The 26,401-nt window shown below is 40.7% G+C and overlaps 2 protein-coding genes across 6 annotated transcripts in view; one reads left to right on the top strand and one right to left on the bottom strand.

The window, feature by feature from the left end:
• LOC124164204 (E3 ubiquitin-protein ligase RNF19B-like) overlaps positions 1-26,401 on the top strand; it is a 324,394-nt gene that overhangs the window by 254,980 nt on the left and 43,013 nt on the right. The window lies entirely within an intron of this gene.
• On the bottom strand, positions 4,184-5,530 carry LOC124164206. The gene is made up of 2 exons (XM_046541435.1): positions 4,355-5,530; positions 4,184-4,274 (listed from the first exon to the last, which is right to left on the bottom strand). The coding sequence occupies exons 1-2, from the start codon at positions 5,479-5,481 to the stop codon at positions 4,271-4,273; spliced, it is 1,131 nt and encodes a 376-aa protein (XP_046397391.1). The 5' UTR covers positions 5,482-5,530; the 3' UTR covers positions 4,184-4,270.

Below are 26,401 nucleotides of genomic sequence, written 5' to 3'. Positions count from 1 at the left end.
TACGTCGTTGGCTTGGATGAATCTCTAGGGTTCTATGTGGAAATGTTACCAACCATATGGAAATTACGCCAGCTAACCGATAAAGGCTAAATTTCTGGTCGAAGTTTCATGTTCCAGCTATTTGTTTGATGGCATAGACCTGGAGTTTTAGCCGTAATTGGTCGTAGTTTTCATCAGTTGTTCATTCGACGTGCTTTCCGAAGTCAATTGTTGAGAATAAACATCCTGTATGTCATGTTTCTAATTTGCTCTCTGCCCTCATTCCATTAGATGTTTAAATATGGGTTTTTCGGCTTCGTAATGGTCGAAATTTGTTGTCATAAATTATGGGTAAATGACGATTTCTTCTTTTCACTAATTCAGGGGAAATTTTCTTTGACATTTAGTTGGCCTTGTTTATTACAGCTACTCCGGTCGTAATGTTCTATTGTTAAGTATTGCCTATCAACCATATTTCCCTGAGTTTATTTCCTAAGATACTCGGCAAATACACAGTATTCGTTGCTTGTTCATTTTTTTCCATTAAATATCATTAACATTTGTAGTTTTACATTTATAATAAGTTTTTAGGTATGCATTCGCAACCAGATGTACATAATACCGTCACCTGTATCGTTATATTTTCAATATAACTTGTTCGTTCGTAAAAGTTATTTTGGTAAACATGTGTTCCGCGTAAACTGTTATTTTAATAAGAGAGGGCTCTTGTCATTAGATATTTTAGTTATTTTGTGCCCGTTATGTGAATTTTTTGAGCATGTATTACTTTTAGGAAATAATTGGAATGTTGAAAAGAGCTGAATTGTTTGCTTGGGCTGTATAATTTTTATATAGTTGGCATATTTTCGTCTCCCGCTTTTATTTTTTCTGCAGAAATTTCAAAGATATGTGGTTTGTTTATTAAGACCCTCATTGGTTGGCGTACGGTGAGAACGGAGTCATCTTTAAAGGAAATTCATCTCGTAGGCTCAAAATGAATTTACTTTGTAATCATTTTAAAATTTCTGTCTCGCCCTTTCTTTGTACTATGGACCGCTAGAGTGTTTGTAACTCGCAACCTACTTCATCATCCATTTAAATGTAGTCTCTTGAGGACAGTCTTTTAATTATGGTAATGAATATGCGCCATTTGGATGTTGCGGCGTGGTACATGACGCTTACTTTGTGAATGGCTCTTGTTAACCAGGGACGTCCCTATCTCTACGATCCTCTCGGTAGATATATCTTTCAGAGCCCACCGGTGTTGCCCATAGAGATTCTGTTGTGTTCCTGGTCTCTTCACCTTAAATCTTCTCTGACCGCGGCTCCTGTTCGGAGGATGTTTTGTAATATCTATACCGAACTGTGACAGCATTTTTTCCTTTGGGGTTCTCTATGAGCATGCCATGGTTAATATTTTGGAGATTTCTTGTGTATTATTCATCGCTCTATAATTCTAGTCCTCATCCTAGCAAGCGAAAATTCAATAATCGTGTGGAGTCTAGGACTGCTCCTGTTAGCCTGAAATGTGATGCATTGCTCATTAATGTCGAGCGGAATGGTGAAACATATCATTAATTTATAAAATTAATCATTTTTCGTTGCAACTACATGTTCTTAGGGTTTCCTTTGGTCATTCTCAATCTTACTTGTCATTAATCAGTACTATTTGATGAAATGGGATTTTACACTTTTTAAACTTTTTTTCAGTTTTCACAAATTGGAAAATTGCAATTCATTGACCATCACATAAACCTACGTACCTTAATATGTAATCATTAATCAGATCAAAGTACGTTAATTTTATTTTCAATAACTCTTGTACGTTATATTAGTATTACGTGATACAGATTTTTGTGTAGGAATAAAATGATTTAACATGATAAAAAATACTTGTCTATTCCAGCCGGTCCATGTTTCGGCACAAAATGCCTTTTTCAAGGCCTTGAATGTGCCGAAGACTGGGTCGGTTCAAATAAATAATTGTAAAATACACAAGTAATTTTATCATGTTAATAATAAAAGATTTCCACCGAATGACGCCGGAAACTGTATCGTATAGGAATAAAATGAACTATGGGATGGTTTTGTCGGGATTAGGCCGATGTGAGATCAAATTTAGATTGATGCAATATAAAATAGGAATTGCTTGGGTTAGGAGTGTTCCACGTCCTGCTTGGGGTGCGCTTCTAGCGCAGTGCCCGGGGCTGTCACGGGCGTGCTCTTTCTGCCCTCGCATCCAGTCGCTGCGTCGACCTGGTTCTCCGATTTCGGGGACGTGATCGCCATTAAGACCAATTCGGATAGAGCAGACGGGCGTGACGCGTACACCTAAACCCTTAAATGTCTAAGGGACATATATGTCCCAAATTTTTTAAATTATCTCAAAACTAAATGAGAAGGTGTACGATTGTAAAGGCCGTTTTACGCGGTTCACGGAATTGCGCAATCTGACGTACGTGCGAAGGCGCAATCAAAATTGCGTCGTGTAAAGCGGTGAATTGCTAGAACACGTGCGAGAATGAGTGAATGCGAGACGGCAAAATAGCCCCTGTTCTAATTTCGTTCATGAATTCGCGCAATCCCACGCCATTTTAGAAATAAATGCAGCTCTAACCTGCGCAATTCCGTGCCCCGTGTAAAACGGCCTTAAGAATTGGTTCTATTGAAGAATAGGCTATTGGCATCTAGTTTTAAATTCTGAAATTCGTGCGTAGGTTTCCGCGGCGTTGTTCACGATGACTGCTAATTTTCGGGTTCTCCAGCCCGTCTGTCGTTTATGGTTGACAACAGTTTTTGGAGCCATCCTGCTTCCGTCTTCAGGTCGAAGGTGAGAAGTTTTCAATTCAATTCATTCAATTCAAAAAGGTTTATTTCCATACTGCAAGTTTTACATGGATATTTACATAGTGAGGTAGAGTATTATAATATATACAGTAGGTCCCCGTTATAGGAAATTTTCCTCTTCAGGGCATGTCACAATTGTTATTATTTATACATTGTTTGTGAGCATGTAGCAGATATGGCAAAAAAAATCAGAAAATCTGGAACTCTTTTCTTCCGGGATGGCTATTGGTCCGACATTTGTCCGAGACGTGAGGGAAACCGGCAAAACCCCACGTAGACCGCCGTGTAATATTGGTGTTTGCTGGTAATGTTGATGTTCTCGCGGTGGTGTTGTTCGTCGTTATCCTGGTGTCCTTGGTTTGCTGGTGCGTCCGGTATTGGAGTAAAGGCTGTAGTGATGGCTGTAGTGCTGCAATGTTAGAGTTTGAATTAATATACAATATATTACATCCTTAATAGTAGCACAAGTTTTATACTATTTACAACCAACAATATTGTCACTAGGATATTAAATATTTATTTACATATTTGTACATTTTAGCAGAGCAGAAGTTGCATTAAGTCATATGACATTGTCCTCGTCATTTTATTTAGTATTTACATTTGATATATACATTCGCCTATCGTCAAGATACGAAAAAGAATTTCGGCGAGATATTTACATTAGACGGATGGACTTGTGTTTCTAGAAGAAGACATTGAAGAAAGACAAGTTTCAGTATGCCCTATGGGCAGAAAGGAAGGATACGCTCAGAGTTTAATTATAGATATTGATGAAGTTAATTAATTATTAATGCAGATGAAGGTAAAAGCATACAATGTTGCAGTCGAAAAGCCTGAGTGACAAATTTCAGCATGCGAAAGGCAATAGTACGGATATTCTTGAAAAATCATAACATGCAATTAAATTAAATGTCCAAATTTAGGTAACTGATATTATTATTAATTAAATGTTCAAGTTTGATATTTGTGTGAATTTTCATTCTTCAATTAGAAATTGTTAATTTAGTGAATCTAAGTTAAGATTAGCTGCTAACGTTGCACTGGTAGTAATTTAATTTTAAAATTTAATTTAATTTGGAATGAAATATCATTTTTAGGTTAAAATCAGTTAAGATTGACTTTGCTAAGGATTGAGAATTTACTTGCAGGAAATTTAACTTTAAATGCAGTTATCTTGTCGTTGCCTGAGGGGCCAATTGAAAGAGACAGTTATTTCGAAGGAATTAGAAAATAAAGTTTTTAAGCTCATCCGTCTGTCCTTCCGATGGCCGCCAGCTGCTGGTTCCAGGAATACACCGCCTTGACGGAGTATCCCAGAACGTCGCGAGCCGCGCTGTCTAGAATCTCTGCCACTGTGGTCCTCTCCTTAGGGTGTAGGTTGGCCAACAGGATGCTGAGGAGCCGTAGCAGATCGTCCTTCGTCACCAGGGATTCGGCCGCTTCACCTGGGGAGGGAAGAACAGGGCAAGGTATTAGTTGGGCAGTATTGGCCAGCCCAGTTGGTTCCGCCGGGCGCACAGGGCACCTCGAGTCCCCGGCGTGATGCCCTCCTCCGCAGTTGGCGCATTTGAGGTTCTCCGCCGCGCAAGCTGCGGAGCGGTGGGACGCCCCGCATCTTGCGCAGCGAAGATCTCGCCTGCAGCCTTGTGTCGGGTGGTCGAAACCCAAACACCTGCGGCATTGGGCGGGCTGGCAGCGTGGAGGATGGGAGGGTTCGACACTATGTCTTTTCCCGTATAGTTGGAGTCCCTCTTGGAGTAGCTGCTGGGCCAGGTCGGCATCACGGGTGACGACCCTCATCAGCGTTGTTGGCTGGCCGTCTCTCCTGGCGATGATCCTCGTCACCTTCGCCTTGTCGGATGACATTAGGCCCAGTCCCTCTTGGAGTTCAGCCTCCGTGGTGCCGCGGTCCACTCCTTTCACCACAACTGAAAAGGAAGCAGAAAGTTTTTTATTAGTGGCCGCCGGCTTGGCGGCCGGGCGCCGCACTACTGCAGTGCACGGCCCGCCAAGTCGGTGGTCAAGCTTCATCTTTTCGTCTGCCTTCTCAAACAGATAACCAAACGACGCTGGGATGCGGAGCCTGGCTTTCCTATCTGCCGAGAAGACAGACACATCTGCGACGGTCCTAAGGGGGGGAAAAGCAAACATTAGCGCCTGAAACAGAGATTTTTGCGTCACGTTTGCCGGAAGATTGCCAAGGAACACCGAAGTGTCCTTGGCGTAGCTCTTCGGCGCTGCCGTTGACCTAGAGGGGGAAAGGTGGGGTTGACGGGTAGGGGTAGGGGATTGGTCGAAGGAAAGGGTTGAGAAGGAGCCCGCTTCGGAAATAGATCCTTCACGGGAGGAGGCACGGGATGAGGCTCGGGAGGATTGAGGGGTAGGATCTGCATTGGCCCCCGAAGGGCCGGCGATGGAGCTGGTGGCGGCGTTGGTGGTCGGCGTGGTGGCGGCGGCAGGAGCGGGGTTGGCGGGCTTCTTCTTCTGGACGATCCCGGTCACCTTGGCTCGTCCCTTCCTTCTACCAGGGCCAACTTTCATCCAGGACACGCCTTCGTAAGGGTCCTTAGACGCCTTACTCCGGCCGTGCCCCGGAGTACTCATTGCCCCGCTTGTCGATGGCGTTTGGCTTCCTTCCTTCCCTCCTTCCATCCTTCCTTCCTTCCCAGACTGCTAGGCTGCTTGGCTGCTCCTTCTGCTACTTCTGCTACTTGAGAAGTTTTCATTTTTTGCCGTCTTATATAGCACTGGCCGATCTCTTTCTGTGCGCTGATTGGTCAGAACTCTCTCTCTCTCTCTCAACGTTTGGAAGAGAGTTCTGACCAATCAGCGCACAGGAGGAGATCGGCCAGTGCTATATAAGACGGCAAAAAATGAAAACTTCTCACCTTCGACATGAAGACGGAAGCAGGATGGCTCCCGGAACTGTTATTAACCATAAACGACAGACGCGGCTGGAGAACCCGAAAATTAGCAGCCATAGTTTTAAATTCTTTTTGTGATATTCTTTAGATATTGTATTTTCCATATTATTAAGAACTTTTCCTTGAAATGCTGTTTACAAAGTGGAAATTCGATAGTTCATAACAAATTAATGAAATGGTCAGTAATAACAGGTCTTACGGTTCATCCTTAATGTATATCTAGCCTGTGGAGTTAGTACGATAAACTCCGCATTTCTGCTTTAATTTTCACAAAATTGGTGTTTTTATGTAATGAGACACATGCGTCCGTATGGAACATAAGGGATATTTCCTGGTCAAGGCGAATGATTTTTTTCTCTGTTGATTTTTCTCACAATTTGTGCATGGCGGGTGACTCCCGTAAAAGTTATCACCAAGGCTAGTCCCGGTATACTTCAAAGTAGTGGATAACTGTACTTGGAATATTTGGAGCATGAGTGGATTTGCGAGTATGAACGATGCGCCATATAAAAAAATGTAATGTCTCGCACTGTATATTCTACTACATCTCGAAGATTTTAACTATGTTGCAAGCTTGAGGAAGTAGTCCCTTGTACTAGATCAGTCTTAAGCTTTCCTAAATGATTATTATCTCATTATAAGTTTTCTTGGAAATTACACTATTACTTATACCACATCTTTTTTAAAAAGCGCGACCCGGGTTTCGATGAATTATCATCATCTTTAGGCGCAAATTATGATCTATTTATCTTAATCTTGTTACCTAGTTACCTGATGAATTTTAAAACGTTCGCCAGAATAGGGGAAAAGGATGGGTAAAGATATTCATTTATTAGACTACTGTCCTGGCTTTCAATGATTTAAAAAATTTTAATTTTAATAATTTAAATTTTTCTTAGCAGTTAGAAATTTTAGGATCATCGTTGGGATCCAAAATTCCCGGGTACAAAAATAACTCAAGGGGGGTGCGCAAAAGATACAGGATAAGTGCGGCAGCATAATTTCCTTTTTTTTCAGAACTTATTAAATCCCATTGTATCGCTCAGAAATTATTTACTTGTTTTTTTATAATGTAGGCATATAGCTAAAGTTCTGTTTCATACAATTTTTTTGTAGACCAAGCCAGTTACGTGACGTCCCCCATTCTCCAGACACTGAGTAAACAGCTCAAAGCAGGGTCCTTGAATTATGCACATAGACATGAGATTTCAAAAAATATCATAGGAAAATCACAAGGGGCCAAATCGGGAGGGAGGGCCGGCCACTCCAAATCGCCCCTAGTTGAGATGAAGCGTTAGCTCAAAACTGCCACCTATGCTCTTGAAGTGTGAGTCGACGGAACGACGCATGGTGACGATTGAATTTTGCAGAAACAAAACTTTATAGTCACGCCTCTTGAACAAGACCACTAGCGCTCCGCTACGGCATCAATCGACTGAATGGCGCCTATTTTAAAAAAGAAAGTTATGTTGCCACACCCTGTATCTTGAGCTTCATTAAATATTATTGCAATAAAATCATAATCAAGTCACTTGGAAAGTTTGAAGAAGTTTTAGCTAAACTGATTATACACATAAACAGCCGCAAGAGAAAACCATATCATGGTACAAAAAAGTTAAAATCGTGGTTTCGCAATGTTTGGCAATGCGCGCGCCCCCATAATGCATCCGCCACTAGTGCGTGGTACTTCTTCCTGCCCTAAAGGCCGCTATACACGGCGAATGATTTCATTCGCATAATCATTCAGCATGATCATGCGCATGATCATTCACCGTGTATGACGGAACAGTTCGCGAATGAACCTTCATGCGGATGATCATTGGGTGAAAATTAGAACATGTTCTATTTTGCTCGCAAGATCCTGTGAATTATCTCGTGACCATTCAGCATGATAATTCGCATGGTCATTCACCGTGTATAACGGCCTTAATGTTATCTTCGCCAATCGAATCTTCCTCTTGCACTTAATCCTCAGTCTCCCCTCCGTACTTCAGTGAGCTCTGGACTTTCGAGTGATATTTCCCTTTATATGTTGCGGGAGTCGTGTCCGTATTCTGTATTCGAAGGCCGTTGCCGGAATGAATAAAGAAAGCGGCACGAGTGGGCCGGATTGAAAGTTCACCCTCTCTCTCCCCGGCCTTTTCGCGGGAGGACTTTGTGGGGTCGGTCGGAGCTTCCCTCGGCCGTCGGTGCGAGAAGCTTCTCGTTTTCGGATTGTGGATGTTCCGTGGGTCGGCCGTCTCCCTTCCGGTCCCCTCCCGTTCTCTCCCGGGCATAGAACATCCAAAGTGCATTACGCCACCAACCGTAGAGTCCGGCCGGCTGAGAGACGAATTTTCCTTCCTGTGGTATCTCTCGACGGCTACATGGCAACGGAAGCTCTCTTTTTGTCTCGCTCCGTTATTTTGCACTCGCAGCCTTTAGTACTTCGCCTTTTTGTTGAACACGCAGCTTTGTCAGGGTGCTTTCATAAACGTGACTGAATGGGGAGGCTGAGGAAAAATGGTTGTGTCCTTTTAAAGTCGTTGAGCCTTGCATGGATGTGTCGATGTATTTTAATGTCTAGTTGAAATATATTGATCATCATCGTTAATAATCCGGATTGGTTTGACGCAGCCCTCCACTCCGCTCTCCTATTAACGAACCCATTCATGTTAACACATTTCTTCTCCTTTACATCCTTGATAAATTGTCCTGTACGTATTACGAAATGTAAAAAAAAATTTAGCGATGGGGAACATGCACAATTTTTTAAAAGTACTATAGTGAGAAGGTCCCAACCTCAAATGTACTCGCCGAAAATCTGGCGGATGAGTAATATCTTTTAGCTGAGCTATGAGTCTTTAAAAATTAATCTTCTTCGGAAGCTTGAAAACACGACGTTATCCGGGCGTGACGTCACGGTACGGTATCTACTGATGACAGACTGAGGAAGTGGATAGAAAATCGGTCTATGCAGAGGCTCAAACGCAAATTTGGCGAAAATAATTCTTATTTTTACTTCGATATCTTGCATTCAGGGCTCTACCGCTCTACTCTCTTGGCGAAGTGTACCGTCCGATGACGTCAGACGGCGTTTCAGGACACGTGACTTCAAGCGATATTCGAGCACTTTTAATTGGCATTTAATGACAATTGTGGAATACTAAGAGAGTTTTGGCTTATGTATTTGGACTCGTGAGAAAATTGTCTATTCAGTGAGACTTACTAGCATGATGAACAAATCTCAGATATGTTTCCCATTCCACATTTTTACTTATTTCCACACCTCCAAATACAGCATCATTCGGCCTTTGCATCGGGATATTTGATAACATTTAACAATCACACGTGCATAAACCTCCATGCCCTGGATAGGGGTAACTTTCGCAGGCGGGACTCGAACACGCTACCTTTGGTTTGGCAGGCGAGGACTTTACCCCGCCGCCAACGAGGCCGGCAAAACATAAGTATTATACTGCTCGACCTAGGGTTCGACTTGGCACGTCTTCATCTGGTACATTTGCATCTGAAATGTATGTGGAATTTTAAAGTTTTTACATGTGATCATGTTAAGTCGATTCCATGGAGTGCATTTGCGTCGAAGAGTAGATGTTCACGAGTACCAGGTCTACCGTTATGCACTAGATAATAATATGCCAAGTTGAATCCTAGGTCGTGCAGTATTTATATGAAATTTATGATCAAAAATTCCTGGAGTATAGGTTATATAATGCAAAAAATTTTATTGTTATATTATTATTAAAACACTGTTTTGTAACCATTATTTATGTATCAATATTATATATTATTGTATTCTCATTTTTTCATTCACAGTCCTGAGGAAGGTTTTAAAATGAACCGAAACGTTGGCAAAAAACTTTTTGCATTATATGACCTATACTCCAGGAATTTTTTATCATTAATTAAAAGAGGTCAAGACAAGAGAAAAAAGAAAATCTAATTATGAAATTTATGTGGAATCTAAAAGTTTTTACATTTCATCATGTTAAGTCGATTCCATGAAGTCAAGCCCGAGACGGCGAATTGTCCTGTACAATTCATTCATGGCCTTCCTTTGCCTTTCTTCCCGCCTACACGTCTTTCGACGATATTCTCATTAGGCAACCTTGCCTTATGATTTGACCGATTAATTTTTCCATGTTCATCGTATGGTTTATCGAAAACTCCTCTTTCCTCCCATTCTTCTAAGGAATTTCTCATACACAACTTGAAGTCCATGTTGACGTTGTGATTCATTCAATTTTATACTTCCCTTGTGTTCATCTACATACTTTTAATTATTGTGCTTGTTTATTTTTCTCTTCATTTGTGCGGATTTTAGGTCCGCAGCTGAATTCGTTTGAGCCTTTAATAACTGTCTTCACGGTAACGGCAAAAAACGTGAATAACGCTACCATTCTTCTTTGTTCAAGTCAAAACCTTGTTGAGCGTGGATGCATTAGGGAAAGACATTCCGACAAAGGACATGCTTCGCAAATTCCTTTGAGATTCCGGCTTACCCCAGGCTGTGATCTGTCAGTTGTTGACGGGCCCTTCTCGTTTCGCGAATGTTGACCTTGTCCAAGGTTGTAGAATTTTACGTCTCCTCGTGGAACGTGTCAATTTTTCAATTTATGCGGAATATATACCATACAGTGATTGTGCAAAATAGTTCGATATTTTAAAAATTATTTTCGCGTTTTCAATTCGTTAGGTGTTACTTCACAGTACAGAGTGCTATGAGATACCCCCTTAAGGTTGAGATTTATTAATGAGATCTACTATGTACTTCAACTGTAAGGATATGGTGTGTCCCAAAATTAAGTCCTCGTGTTGAAAATATTTGCAAAACCTTTATTCGAAAAAATATGTTTTATGCCACGCACCTATACGTTCTTTCAGCCTGGAGGTTGGTTTTCTGATTGTATTTTGTACTCTTCGAATGAGTATATCGTTCAAATTTAATAAAAAAAACCTACGAGAGAAAATGAAATTGGTGTTTAAAAGCTATAGGCAAAGAACTCTAATCTGTTGTAAACTATCATCTACACACATTTGCTTTTGCTCTTCAAGTCTCAATAGTGCGTAATAGTGCAATGGTGCGTAAAGTGGTGGACATGCTGTATATCCACTATAAAATATGAAACAGCAGAATTTATTTTCATATTTTAATGTACGGCTCGATTTTAAACCGTGGAAGTTACTAATATTGTTTTATATTTTATCATAGATATCTCAATAATACTTTTTGCTGTATTTGGAAGTCAGAAAACTTCACTTTGAATGACATCTCACCCAATCTTTTTCATTGCGCGCCTCGAAATGGAATGGTTGGTCTCTTCTGTCCGCGATAAGAGCTATTCCGGTCTCGATTTTTCCAGCAGTACCGTTTCGCCCCCCCCCCTCCTTTCACCATTTGACCTCTCCAGGGAGATTTGTTTGGCTCGCGACCCTGACCTCGGCCTCCTTTTACTCCTTTGAGGACCAAGCCCGAATTTTCCCCGCGGCGAGGGTCCTTCTGAGGGCCGGGCGTCGATGACACTTGTGCGTGGCCGAGACAAAAGGCTCTCGCTGCCGCTGGATCATAGTGGTTTCGTTCGCCCTTATTTTTTTCCACCCCCGCTACTTATTGCCCTCCCACACCCTTCTGCTTCCCGCGTTCCGCTTTAGTATGTGGGGCTCTGAGTGCGTTTCAACCACGAATAATACATAATAGGATTCTTAAGTCCGCCGCTAGAATCGTTGTCGCTCCGCGCGCATTAAAATCAGATTTCAAAATCGTCACTTGCGGCGATTCCAGTCATGTCAGCGATATTCACGCGGTAGTACACGGCCAAGGGGACTGCATGGAACAGGCCCGATTACATCCCATGGAAGGCTGATTTCTGTTGCCACTTCGGTTGCATTTTAATCTGTTATAAAAAATGGCTGCGGTGCGGTGATGATGCAATGCGATCCACTTTTTTCCAATATTTTGCAGCGTAATGTATGTAAATGCGACGAATAGCATTGAAAAGTTACGAGTTTCATCAGTCACGTCATCGTGTGCGTAAATTTTGATTGATACCCCTAATTATATGTTATTTTCCCGTGAAACTCGGATGACTTTTCCGTCATTGACGCGAGTGGCGACTTTTGTAAACCCGTTATATGCGCGCTGAGGGACAACACATTTAGGAACCGACTTTAGGATCCTATTCTGTAATATTCGTTCACACGGCAGTAATACGTAACTGAGCCAATAAATCAGATAAACCACACATTTAACGCATGCGAGACGATCGTCAACTTACCAATACCACTACGACTATCGACGATGTCGCAATGAACGAGATACCGCTGCCTGGTGGCGCCGCCGAATAAAATGCGCGCGAAACGGCAACAGATGTAACGCCATGTTCTTGGGCCTACTTTAATGGAGTCCCCTTGGTTTCAACTGTCGGTCAACGGCGTGAGAGTGAGAACCAGTGTTGCCGAGGAAGTATCTCAGGGTAAAAGATTTACAGAGGACCCAAGGTGGCTGCGCAGTAACTGAAAGACGAGGTTTAAATTAGAAACCCAATTTCATATTTATCATCGGAAATGTGATAGTTAATAAATGAAATACTTGTATGTAGATTTTATTAAAATCCAGATCCTCCTATAATTGGTTGTCTCGGGCGTACCTTCATGGATTTGACTTAACATAATGCAAAGTAAATCTATTTGTAATTCCACATAAATTTATTAAATTACAGCGTAGATTCGACGTGGCACAACATTGATGGCGTGCCACGAAGTTATTAAAATAAATTAGGAAGTTTTTTACGCAAATTACGATGTTTTTTTTACACAAATTACGAAGTTTTTTACTTTCACTTGCTATGACAGATGGCTGACATGATCCAAGTTTCTAATGAATGTGTGTGACCAATTGGGACCAATTTGTAACCTTATATCAACGAATATTTTGCATTTCATGATAGAAAATTTCAGCTAATGCTCTCCAGGTCGTGATGCATGCGTCAGAGCTTGTGAGCGCATCGTAGTACTCGAAATCCCTGGGGAAGTGTGGTGTTCCGTTGGTCTCAAATGGATGAAATATTCTTGGGTTACGTAACCCTCAAGAGTGAGGTATATATGGGAGCTGCTCCTACTGTTCTTTTCCATCAGGCATCCCAAGGAGCCTAGAGGCACAATGTTACCCTTAGGTGAAATTTATGCTTTCGTTATATGTCTTCTTTATGAGATGCCATGCTTAAATACGGTACAGTAGACCCCTTCGAAATTTATCGAAACTCTTTAAGCTTAGAATTTTCCAGGTAACTTATGAAAGTCTCAAAAATTCAAGGTTCTTGGTGAGAGCTTTGTTCACAATTCGCAGCTTTAATAAGTTGAAAAAAGGTATGGTTTGCATTTTAATGAAAAATGCTTGAGCTGTCAGTTAGGGTCTTCTGCAAGTATTCGAAATTTTCGCGGAGTAAATAGTAAAACAGGAGATCCTCTTAACGTCAGGGCCTAAATAATTTTGAAGGGTGCTTTTCATGAAGTGGATATCCGGTGAAGACGAGGCATCACGCTCGTTTCGTGGAGAGAAGTTCCGAGGCTCAATCTCATAACTTAGTAAACTCATCTCCTGTTTTTACACATTTTGAATTGTCGGTAGCGGTTACTATGGAAATACCAATTTCGAGGATTTTCCCCGCCAGCTAACCCGAGATATTTTTTGGAAGCTCGTATTGAAAGTATTTTCGAAAGCTTTTTTCGGAAAAATGGATTTTATGACACTTACCAATGCGCTCTTTCAGCCCGTAGATTGTTCTATTTGCATTATATCCTCTTCGAAAGAGTATATGGTTAAATAAAAAATAACTCATGAGAAAAATATAACTGATTATTTCAGGCTTAACTGTGTGAAACCTTTCCTTTATGGAAAATGAAAGAATAAACATTGTGAAGTTGACAAATATATTTGAAATAGCACGACCAAGGTTTCATAACATAGTTACATCGTAAGGTTTATCTATCATGCATGCGTTTCCTTTTATATTAAGTTCCGACAGATAGATGTCCTTATAGTCGCACTGGACTTGATGTTAAACGAGATGCTTGCAGGATAGATGCACATGTGAAAGTCGGGTCGTGCTTTTAAAATATATTGGTGAACTTAACGACTTATATTCTTTCATTTACGTATGAGAGAAAAATATGATCGTTGTTTAATAAGTATCGACTTAGAACGTTATAGTGGAGCTCTTATTTATGTTGTTGATACTCGTTTATGAGTTATCCCATCATTTTGTTTTATAAAGTAGTATCTCGGGGTATAATTGCGACTATAACGACATACATGGTCATCTTGCCCCAAATATCCGTGAATCGGTCGATTGGATCGCCATGCTTGATCACCCACGTTCCTTGCTAAACCAACCGATGCATGTTTACATGACATGAGGGTGAGGTGGCCTGTATTATCTGATCCCTATCCGGGCCGATGTTTGGGAACAAGGCCATTCCACGAATTTATCATATCCTGACTTAATCCTCCCGAAGTTTAGGTAAAAATTTGTTTATCCCTTGCTTGGTTGTTTACCCGCAACTTTTTGTCAAACTTGTGTTGTGCTTCAGTACACTGTTTTGAATGAATTTTTCCTTTCATTGGTTGTTAGGAGAGTCTTAATTTTTTCCAATTCTGTTCAATTGGTTTTTAGGAGCATAGTGTATTTTTTTAGAAATGAAAACATATATTTTTGCCCCTGTCGATACCTTCATGAGTTATCTACTCTTAAATAATCCCTTCTCGGCGAAATAAATTGTTTAATTCGTTTCTTCGCTAGGAGAAGTATTTGTGTAAATTGTGTTGCACTTCACGTCTCAGTGTTGAATGAATTTCTTCCTTTCGTTGGTTTTTTGAAGTCTCTTCATTTTTTTCCAATTCTGTCCTATTGACTTTTAGTTCCACAGTATATTTTTAGAAATAAAATCGTATTATATATTTTTTCTCTGTCGACACCTTCAGGGACATCTCTAATCTTAAATAATGCATTCTCGCCGAAGTAAATGCTTAAAGAAGACTCTTCGCCAGAGGAAATATTACTAAAAGCTTACTCGGTTAAATTTTTGCCCCTGTCGACACCTTCATCAACATATACTCTTAAGTAATCCCTTCTCGGCGAAGTAAATGCTTAAAGAGGTTTCTTCGCTAGGGAAAATATTACTCGAAGCTAACTTGGGCTCGTACATTAACCCGGTGTCGTTATCCTTTTCATATTTTAAAGTTATTAGCCAGAATGAATTCCATGTGATTGTTGTCGCTGCTATAGTATCCACTTACTTGGAAGAGGTGGGGTAAATACCCTGTTTATCCCCTCTTTCACCCCAGACCCATGTGGCAGCCTCCGACCCATTGTGTTGAAAACATTGCTCGGCGCCTGCACGACGCGCGGTGAGTCCCTCTCCCTCCTCCCGTTATTATAATTTTTTTGCCCTCCCTCGTTATTTACGCTCGAACCTTTTTTTATTGTTTTTCTCTCGTCGAGTGTGCATGGGTGGATGAGTGTTGCTGGGGGTACATGCCCCCTCTTTTTTTCCCTCGAGGCTGAGGGGGGTTGGCGGGTCACGATCGCACTTTTCCACCCGATAGTCCTTCAGCAGGCAAAGTTGGGAGGGGGAAAGAGTGCAGGCTTTTTGAAGCATTTCTCCCCCTCCATCTTAGTCTCCCGGAATCCCTGAAGGATCGCCTACTTCGTGCATGACGGTTCGATTATTAGAAACGATCGTCGATGGACAAAACCGTCAAATGAGCGAATTAAAGCCTTGTGTAGTCATCGGATTAAAGCGATAAATTTATCACAATGGGTCCTTCAGGAGGCGAAGTTGGGGGTGGTGAAGAGTGCAGGCTTTTTTTAAGCACTTCTACCCCGCCACCTTAGTCTCATGGGTTCCCTGAAGGATCGCCTACTTCTAAAAATAAATTATTCTAAACAATCCTCGATGGACTAAACCATCAAATGAGCGAAGTAAAACCTTGTTTACTCGCCTGCTTTAGGTGATAAATTTATCACAAAATGAGTCTAAACAGATTTATTTATTCCTATACCACCGAAAACAGCACCTATTGGTCTTTTACATCGTTTTTATTAACAAATTAACTATTACAAGTTCACGAACAACCATACCCTGGATAGGGGCAACCTACCTGGTGGGATACGAACCCGCGACCTCTTGTTTGGCCGGTAAGGACTTCACACCGCCGCCACCGAGGCCTGCCTGATCGTTGCTTGTATGTATGTATGGTGTATATTGTCGTCTAAAGTAATTTTCTCCCATGTTGTTGACATTTCAACCTCTCATTCATGTGTCCCTCTTCAAAAAATTTTCTCTCCTGCAACAGCATCGCTTTACTTCTCGCCGCTGCCTTTGAGAGCTTATTTATCCACTGTATATTATTCCCATTTCCAACAAAACAGCACATAACGCTCTTTAGCATCGGGGTGTATTAGTATTTCAACAATTACACGAACACCCAGGTGCGACTTGAAACCGCGATATCTTGTTTGGTATGCGAGGAATTTACTCCGCCGCCAACGAGGTTGGCAATGATGTCTTATTACCCGGGTTAATGCTCGGACAATATGTGTATACTCTTGATCAAATTGTAATTTTACATCACTCTTCCCTCGTAGTCCATTTTGCGTAAGTTTCTCCAAGCAAGCCGAAGGGAAAATTAAGACGATGGGGCTTGAATTGGAACCGCTTCCCTCCGCTGCAACCCTCTTCATCCCTCGGGACCATCCGTGCGACCCACGCGGCCCTTCAACCCGACCGCCCCCGCATCATCATCTCATACCGTCTTGAGTGGGCCGCGCTGTGCTATATTGGGATGTTCGAGTATCGTATTCGGGGACCTTAAAGGTTGTATCGAGTAGATGTCGTCGAGATCAATTGGAGAGGATAAGATTTCGTCTCCAACTCGTATCTAGGGAGTTAAAGTGTGGTTTATTATAGCCTCTTGCTGCTCATTCATGTTGAAGTATAAAAAATGCGGAATAATCCCGTACTGTGTGAATTTAGGAGAATAGAGTCTATTGTTCGAAGCCAACGTGTCCTACTTAACTTATGAAAGCTATGACATAATTGAAAATTCTATAGGTTCAAAATGTTTTTTGGGGTTCTTTGATTAAATATCACGGTATCTACTCATATGTAACTACAGATACTTTACTATAGAGAAACGAAACGAGAGAAGGCAGTTAACAAGTAAATTTATAACAAGTAAGTTGCCGTTTTCGAAAAGGAATGCCCACAACAAATTTTCAGCAAATTATTTAATGATGAAGAGTATTGTGTATATTTTTCTTAAATAATTTACTGTAGGAATGTATGTAAATAAAGTGCGTAGGAGTATTTATTCGCGGAAATTCATGAAAAATTAATGATGGAGTTCCGAAAAAATATAAGTCGATATGGGAAAATTAATGTCAGATCCTCATTCAGTATGGAAACGTTATTCTAGAAAACTATACAAGATGGAAGTTATGAAAACTTAAGAGGTTAATATTATCAAATACATTTAGTAATGGGAGGCAAATAGTATTCAACCATTTAAAAACGTTTTTGGATTATTTTGCGTTGGTACCAATCCTATTTTTCCCCTTGGCAAATACTCCCCTTCCTTCCATCCCCCGCAGCATGAATATTACTAAAAAAGATCCTCAAGTCGGCCTCTAAATATTTTGTTACCCACCGCGCATTTAAATGGGTTTGCAAAAGTCGCCACTTGCGTCGCTGACGTACAAAGTGACTTTCACGAGGAAATAAGTTATACTTCGGGGTATCAACCGAAATTTACATTCCTGATGATTTTATTTATCAAATTCACATATGATGTTATCGATTTAAATCGTAAATTTTCAATACTATTCGTCGCATTTACAAACATTATTCTGCAAAATGCTGTAAAAAAGTTGATATCATTGCGCTTACCACCGCGCCGCGGACATTTGTGAAAACCGAATAAAATGCGATCGAAGTGGCAACAGAAATCAGCCTTCTATGGAATGAAATTGGACCGCCTCTATGCAGCCTCCTTACCATCGAGCGCATAGCATCACAACACCCGAGTGCTTGTCTCGTCGTCCAACTGACGAAGTTATGCGACGAGTTTATTCGTCTGGCCTCGCAAATTTATTGCTCCATGGAGTGAATCCTCTCTCTCTCTTTTTCTGTACTCCTCTGTCCACGTACATTCCTAGTTGTCTTCCCTTCTCAGTTGTTACTCGATGTTTGCGTTCTAGCCGTGTTATTGTTTGGTTGAAAAACCTTTGTGCTGCACGTCATATTGAACTTCAGCTTGTCGACTGTTTATTTATTTATGATTTATTTATATTAATTACCCTCATAAACATTACAATGAGTGTTTCTTTCCCCATTTATTACAATGAGGCCTTAAAATCGGGAGTTAAAACAATTAACCGCAGACGATCACATATATTTATGTCTTGGAAGGGGCAACCTATCCAGGCGGGACTCGAACCCGCGACTTTCGGTATAGTAGGCGTGGACTTATCCCCGCCGCCACCGAGGCGATATTAGATTGGTTTGATAGCACTTGTTTTTTTTGTTCAGAGCTCCATTTTCAGCCGTCCGCTTGTGTGGTCATTTGATTGCGTCAGCTGGACAATGACTGGGGTGACTTTTCTCTAATTGGAATAGTACACTTTTCAGTTGTTTTCATCGAATAATTTTCATCATATTTTCATCATTTTGAATTCTTCGACCAAATATTCTTTTAAAGTCATCCAATTTTACAGTATCGTTACAGTTTGTTGTTACACTTTTACCTTACCACCTATATTATAACGTTTTTTTTCGATAAGGTTGTGATAATCCTTCAAGTTTTTTTTTCTTGATTACTCCTCTCTTTGCCGTTTATAGTGATTGTTTTATGTAAATATTTTCAACAGTTATTTTTTGATGTGATAGAGAAACTAGATATTTAAAAAATAATTTTATGTTGAATTACGTGAATAAGATAAACTTCTGCCCCTCCTTTTCGGTTCTGGCCGCATGACATTTTGGTGCGTGTACTGCTGTACACTATGTGATGCTGATGAAATCAAATCACTATCACGAAGTGTACACGTAAACTACGTGACTCACGTGTAAAGTATGTGATATTGATGAAATGTCAATGTTTTATTCCAAACCAATAACTAATCTTTTCATACATTCAAAACAAAAAATCCTTATAACAGTTTTTTCTCGGTTTTATCAACAGAACTGAAGCAGTACTTTATTATTAATAAAATTGTAGACTTTGCTTTCTGTTTTGTGTACAAAATTTTCCCCGGTTGTTTTCCAAAAAATGAAGGTAAAAATAATGCCTGCAAATATTGGTCCTGTATATTTAAATCGTATGCATTACTTCTTTGAGGAATAAAATATAATCATGTAAAATACGTAGAGATTTTTTCTCGGCGTTATCGACAGAACTCAAACTATGCTTCATTATTGTTTATATTGTAAACTTATAGCCATACGTATAATGTCCTAAGATTTTTCATGAAAAAGTAGAAAACCAATCGCTGTAATTACTTTCCGAGCGTTGCGTTTTCCGCTGAGGTAGTGTGCTCTCTTAAATACTCGATGGTTTCAATTTTTAAAGGCGACGTCTGCACGTCCTATAGTCGCATAATGGAAGTGAGCACCGCGCTGTCGATCAATGGGATAATGCGTCCGCATGTCATTTTCCACCATATTTAAGGTTTTGATGGTTTTATAGATGTTGGTTGCAGCCGATACCTTCACCATTCTCCATTCTGCTTGTCTTTTCCTTTCTTTTCTCGCAGCTTTCCTCGAAGCGTAAAAATCTCTTTTTCCGAGGCCCTTGACATTTCCCCTCTTCGTCCAATATTTCTTTATGCGATAGAGTATGAGGCGGTTTAGTGCGTAATCGACTCGAAAAAATGCATTTCATTTGACATGTCCTTCGTCATCGATCGCTATTGATTTTCGTCATTTTCTTCCGGCATTTCGCCACCATCTGCGCGACTTGCGTAGCTGGTAGTGTAATGGGATCAGAGTACAATGTCTGTGAAGTAGCGTTTGTTCTGCCCTGACCCTTTTACACGGTGTAACTGTACTTTGTATTGTGAATAAAATGGAACGCTTTACATCGACAGGAATCCAAAGACGTCAAGATATTCAATATTTTAAGTGAGTTCGAGGGCTACACCTCTGCTTGGTGAAGCTTATGCTATATTGGCAACAGTAATTGGACTAGAAAGATTTGATGCTTTCCCGGCGAATGATGTGAGTAAACTTCTCTCGGGTTTCCCACCGGGTTAAAGGCTTCATAATGGCCGACGTTTCGAGCTCCGACTCGGCGCTCATCATCAGGGCTACTGAGGAACCTGACGGAGGAGGGCAGCATATAAGCAGGCCCATTCCCGCATCACAGCATCCAGTAGCCCTGATGATGAGCGCCGAGTCGGAGCTCGAAACGTCGGCCATTATGAAGCCTTTAACCCGGTGGGAAACCCGAGAGAAGTTTACTCACAGTAATTGGACTGTTGAAAGTGTGATTTTGATGTCCTTCCGTACACGAGTCGGTACTTGGCGCTTGATCATAGAAATCAAAATCTTACATGCTGTCTAAATGATTTTATGAGACTCGAACGAAGCCATTAGATTTGATAACGTACTAGTTGTCCTCAATGGGTTAGGAAAACGAAGCGGTGGGGAATTTCATTATTGAATCCTACATAGTTGGGGGTATGAGAATCAATTTTTTTCTACTGGGTGAACAATATTTTTCTCGCATGGGATCGTAAAAATTTCAATTGCACCCAAATGTTAGTTTGTATCGGATGAGTGAGTGTAGAATTAACTCCAGGCTAAGCCTCAGGGGCGTGAATGCTTCGCATTTTAAAGAGGGAGATATTTGTTTTTCCTGCGCTACCTCGTACTTCTGGTTTTTATTTGTAGGGAGTCCATACCAGTAACTCGAGCGCGATACTCTTATGTTGGTAGCCAGTTAAACGCTCTGCCCACTTCTACGTTCCGCGTTCTATTCCATCGAATATTTTATTTCCCTTGCGTTGATTACTGCATATATGTGCGGTATTTTCAACTTATCTTCCCATGGTCATGTAGGAAGTTGCGAGAGCGGAATGAACGTTGAGCGGAAAATATGCATTCAGTGAGCTTGTAAATGCTACAATCTAAAATCGCTTACTTTACAAAAACGCTTTGTAAAGCGGAATAGCTGACAGGAAAGCGAAGCCCAACTTCTCCTTCACCCTTTTACCAGAACGCTCTTTTAAAAATTTTGTCCAACCCCCCTCCCAGATGCTTCTGAGCTTGTGTGCGAAAAGGTGGTAAGATGAGATGAATTCTCGAGGGAATCTTGATGATAAGGGCAGGTGTGGGCAGGCAGACCACTGGGACATATTAAAGACTGGAGGATCCAATAAACACTGTCGTGCAAGGAAGAGTGGCATCCAAGAATTGAGACGGAGAACTCGAGTTATGCGGGAAAAATAGTGAAGGATCCGAGGAGAGAAGAATATACCAGCCGGAAAAAGAAAAAAAAAGGAAATCTGCTTCAAACCATTCCTTTAACATTCTCAAGCCCTACTTGCGAGGTTGTACTAGAGGTATCTTTATAATAACTACGCTAGAAATGTATAGCACGTGTCTGAGGTGTGCTCGATACCTTCTGCAAGACTTAAAAAATCTCGGACGAGTGAATAAATACACTAATATACCAAAAAATACCAGTGAAGATGTCCTTATTATCAAAATATTAATAATTTTTCTCTTTAACCCTTAGAAGGACTCACAATTTCAACTCTCCTCTTCCATTTACTTCTTAAATATTTTATGGTTCTACTTAGATTTCAATATTTTTTGGTGTGCAACTTCATTTGCTATTCTTACGTGCATTTTAGGGCTTGATTCAAATTATTTCAGAGAGCTTATATGCTGAGCCATAGGGCCATTTGTAAATGTGAGGCACAACTTTTATCGGTAGCAATCGTTGATGTTATATCAGATTCATAACCTTGATGAGGGGTGAAAACTTTTTCTTTGTACAAAAGTTGGAAAACAATTCAAGCATTTTATTCAATATTTGAACGAGGAGATTTTCTGTGGCGTTACTTAGTGGTGCGTGTGGTCTATGTTTATACATATTGGATTCTGAAGTCTTCCGACGTCTTTTTATCCCTGGATTTAGTTTTGCGCCCTTGCGTTCGTCATTAAAAAAATATATTCTTGTTGTTTGTTTAAAATATCTTCCGGTCTACGGAATCTGTCATGAAATGCATCTTTAAAAGTTGTCATTACTTTGAGGGCTTGGTTATCGCTGGCTGCCAGTTCGTCAAAATATTTGGATAGCGTTAGTGGTTACTTAGTGTAAATACTTAACGTAGGAGTTAAATAGACCAAAGGATGAAGTTCGTCATGAAAAAATATTTGACTTAGCCGGGTTTCGAACCCGGATCTCCCAATTGCTGGTCAGGCGTGTTAGCCAGATACACCATCAAGCCATTTTCTCAGAGCGAGCTAAATATTTTTTCGTGGATTACCTCATCCTTTGGTGTATTTAACTTTGCACCCATGCGCATGACTACGCACTAAGTCCCTTGTTTCATGCAGTGCTTTAAGTAGGAGCTTGATTATAAAAGGTAAGTTCTTTTAAGGTGCCAAACTTACCGTCTTTTGTGCAAAATAAGCCGACATGAGATGTTATCCGGATCACAGCTTTGTTATAATGGCTCAATTTTCCGAAAATTTGGTCAATTAATTTTTTCTGGTATCGACCTTATCTTTTATTTCACTTTGAATCTCCCAATGAAAGTTAGAAAAAATTTCCCGAAATTATCCTTCCTCGCCATTTTTTTTTGGACTAAATGCTGTCACGCGCACATTCATCAAGGGTGGACTCCCTACTGTATGTAAGCTACACCAATCGGAGAGCCAAACGGCGTATCTCATTTCCATGCTTGTCCATTTCCGATCTCGTTTAACCCATTACCTTTCGTCGGAATCCACTCCCGCTTTTACATCCGAGTCGCCTCCACAACGCAACCCGGCAGAAAAATCGATTGATCCGACAACCACCATCCACACACGCATGCTAGTGAGAAACAGTGGAATTGAAAAAAAAAAAGGTCCAGGTGAAGGTGTTCGGTCGCTGATGGTTGAAAGGGGACGGATGGAGATTAGGATGCTGCAGGCTGGACGGTATCCGGAAAGGTTGCCACGTACCCCCGCTGTGGAAATTTTCCGGTAATGGACGCCCGGGTCCAAATGCGGAGAGTAACAGTGAGGTGGTAGAATTGATTGGTAAAAGGCGGATTTATGGCTTACTTGGGGGAGGGGTTGAGGGCGAGATCTCGAGAATGAATACGGGCGACTGGCCGAAATATCTAGAGCAGGTTTCGCGAAAAATCCACAGAGGAAAAGTCATTCGTCTTGACCGGGATTCGAACCCGGATCCCTCGATTTCCGGCCGAGTGCTTTAGCCAGTTAAGCTATCGAGGCGTCATTACAGGGGAGAATCGGTCGCCTAATTTCCATATCTGCCTAAGATAAGAAGAGATGAGACCTAGGCAGATATGGAGTTCCTGACCCGGTGGCGATCCCGAGAACTCTTCACTAACAATAAGTCTACTCTATGTTAGAAGTACCAAGAATTATTGCTACATGTGAATTGAATATTGTAATTTAACTGAATATTGTGCTAAAGTTAACTAAATCGGCTGTATTTTTGAGCATTCAAACGTTTTTCTTGCTAATAATTATATATAAACATATGTAACTTTTGTTCTGTTTTGTCATATATTAAGTCGCATTCTGTGACATCGTTGTTTAGTGTAAATCTACATATTGTTTGTAATATTTTTTACTATTACATTTATAATCATGTATGTCCCTAAGGAACACACTTGTCCCGGGATGATAAATTTCATTTTCTACTCTATTTTACCGTGAAATTTAAAAAATGTGAGAGTAAGTTTTAAGCAAGTAATGGTAATGGAGATGAGACCTTTCTAGCGGGGGTGATTCCTCCTCTTAATGGATATCGGGTCCAGGCGCGCGGCTAACGAGCGAGGGGGTCGGACGGTTGGATGAAAGGGATCAATATGGATGACTTAATTAGGGGGGTTTAGCAGCGAGATCGCGAGAACTGATACGGCCGACTGGCCAACATTTCGGGAGGGCCTCGGATGTAGACGTAGGATTTGGGAATGTTTAAGCCTTGATGTGGGGAGTTTTTCACTGGTTTTCTTCCTCAAGTATTCCTTCTACCATCTGAAAAGTAAAGGAAAGGAGGACGAGTACTCACGTAGTACTCTGCATCCTTCTCCATCCGTCCCTTTGTCCTCCCGTCGGGATTTATCCCTCTATTGTTTCCCCGTGTAATTGCGTTTTCTCATCCCTAGGCTAACTTTTTCATTGGAGTATGGTGCACTACAGAGTCTTTTTTCTCAAGTTCTTATGTATACCACTCAACCGTGAAAACCTTAAAACCGTGAATAAGCCGTGAATATTGTCTACCGTGAAAACACCTGGAAAAGCTGTGAATTTCGCCATCAAACCTTGAAAATCTCTCAAACTTGATTTTACAACTACGATTGACGGGTTAAAAGAAAAAAAAAACGATATTTAAAACGATGTTTCAAGGTCATTCACGTGCAGGCACTGTCCACGCGTTTACTTGCACACATATATTCGAAAGCGCAACTATTAATTGGTCCGTGTGCGCCATGACAGCACATTTACCTTAAGCCTGCGATTGGAAGACATTAACCCTGGCAAAAAATCAGGCACTTCTTCTCTTCCCTGCCACCCTGCTCTCTCCATTTTCCCACTCACACCCTTTTAGCCGGACCTGAATTTTGCTAACGATAGGTGACGTCATGAGAGATAGAACTGTCATTGCTGCGTTTGCATTCAAGGCATCTGTTGTGTTTGTTACATTTTTAGTTATCGTGCGGCCGATGATTGTTACGTGATCAATATTTCTGCCTAAAATGCCTTATGTGCAAACCGCGAATTTGATGACATTTAGACCGTGAAAACCTGGAAAAAACCGTGAATTTTATAATGTAGTTAGAGTGGGAACCCTGCCATGATTCTTAGGTACTTAATTATATCTTGAAACGTAGACTTTCGCAGCGAGAATCATTAGTATCGGAGGCTTTCGGAAGCGGCTGCGTATTACGCTTCGTCAAGCGAGCTGTCGAGGCCATTGCAGGTCGCATCGATGAAATCCGTCATCCTTCATCGCCTGATGATGCGACTTGCATTGCCTGCGAAAGCTTGCTTGACAAAGCGTAATACACAGCTGCTCCCGAAAGCCACCCATACTAATTTATTATATCCTATTTCCCAAAATTCAAAATAATTTTCTTCCAGTAAATTCTCTATTACGCATCACAATGTTTTATTTAAGCCCGTATGTACTAGGTTTTGACGTCTAGGATACACAGGCTGCCTTTACCCGCGGTTTGAACTGGTAGGAAATTGGGTTTGAGCTCGATGGCCTTTATTTATGCTTCCTTCAAATCTTGATCTTTTGATAGACCCAGTGTTTACAATGCTTTTCTAATCCATTGCATGGGTCTCCCATGCGGAATTTCGATATTTTTAGAAACAATTTGTGAAGAAAATCCAGGCGCAAAGGATGTTTATGCTACGCCAAGGAATATAAATATTAATAAAAGAGTGAAATGAATAGACAATGCAAAAAAAAGACGTTCAATTATCATAAAAGCCAGTTTAAATCCCATTCCAAAGGCTGGTGAATGCAGAAGACGATACTCGGAATGTGAAGGTCGTCATATAAAGGTAGTAAAATTATGTTAAGTTGATTTCATCTGCGACTTAATGAGTGTATCAACAAAATATTGACCAAATCCTCCAAAAATCGCAAAAAATGAATGAAAACTTATCGATCTCAACTCGATCACCTGATGAAAACAAAAGCCGTCGTATTTATTTTGTAAGGAGTCCCTCTGGTACATCACCTTACCTTATCCAACCGGCATCTAAGGTCTTCGTCGATTGTGTGTTTATTTTATAGCGGCCAATTGATCCAATTCCTTTGGATCCCCATTTTTTCATTCTTTCCTTGTTCATCTGATTTTTGGCATTTATTTCGCGTTCTTTTGAGTACTTGATCTCATTTTTATGATATTTCATTTGTACTTAATGTTGTACTTAATGACGCTGTTGCTTTCCGTCGAAAGTGATGTAGCGTGATAAATTTTGTTTTAAAATGAATAAATTTAGGCCCCCATTCCATTTGCTATTCACTTCATCCAATTAATTTTTATTATTCTTCTGTGTCACATCGTTTCAAAAACTTGTCTGTTCAATAGTAGTAATCAAATTATTACCACTGTTAGCAAACAATAGTCGTAAGTAATTTACTTTCCGATAAGATGCCTCTTTCTTGTAGTCTTTTCCTACGCTTGTTATCCCGACGGTACTTAAATTTTTCTTCTCATAGAAAAGGTACATCTTTTCAACATTATTATCCTAATGATAATTTCATTTTAGGTATTTTGTTCTGGGAAGTCTTAATTTCGTACAGTTACCTGATATGCCTTTATAGTTCTTAATTTTTAGTGTTTGGATTTCAAATGATCGCCTCAAAAGTTATAGTTTTAGTC

This window comes from Ischnura elegans, chromosome 8 (genome assembly GCF_921293095.1).
Source record: "Ischnura elegans chromosome 8, ioIscEleg1.1, whole genome shotgun sequence".
Classification (NCBI taxonomy): Eukaryota; Metazoa; Arthropoda; class Insecta; order Odonata; family Coenagrionidae; genus Ischnura; species Ischnura elegans.
This window is presented reverse-complemented; position numbering and strand designations above follow the sequence as displayed.

What these genes read in the sequence shown, in the direction of transcription:
- LOC124164206 (XM_046541435.1), bottom strand. Translation starts at nt 5,481, where the DNA reads ATGGAAGGAGGGAAGGAAGGAAGCCAAACGCCATCGACAAGCGGGGCA.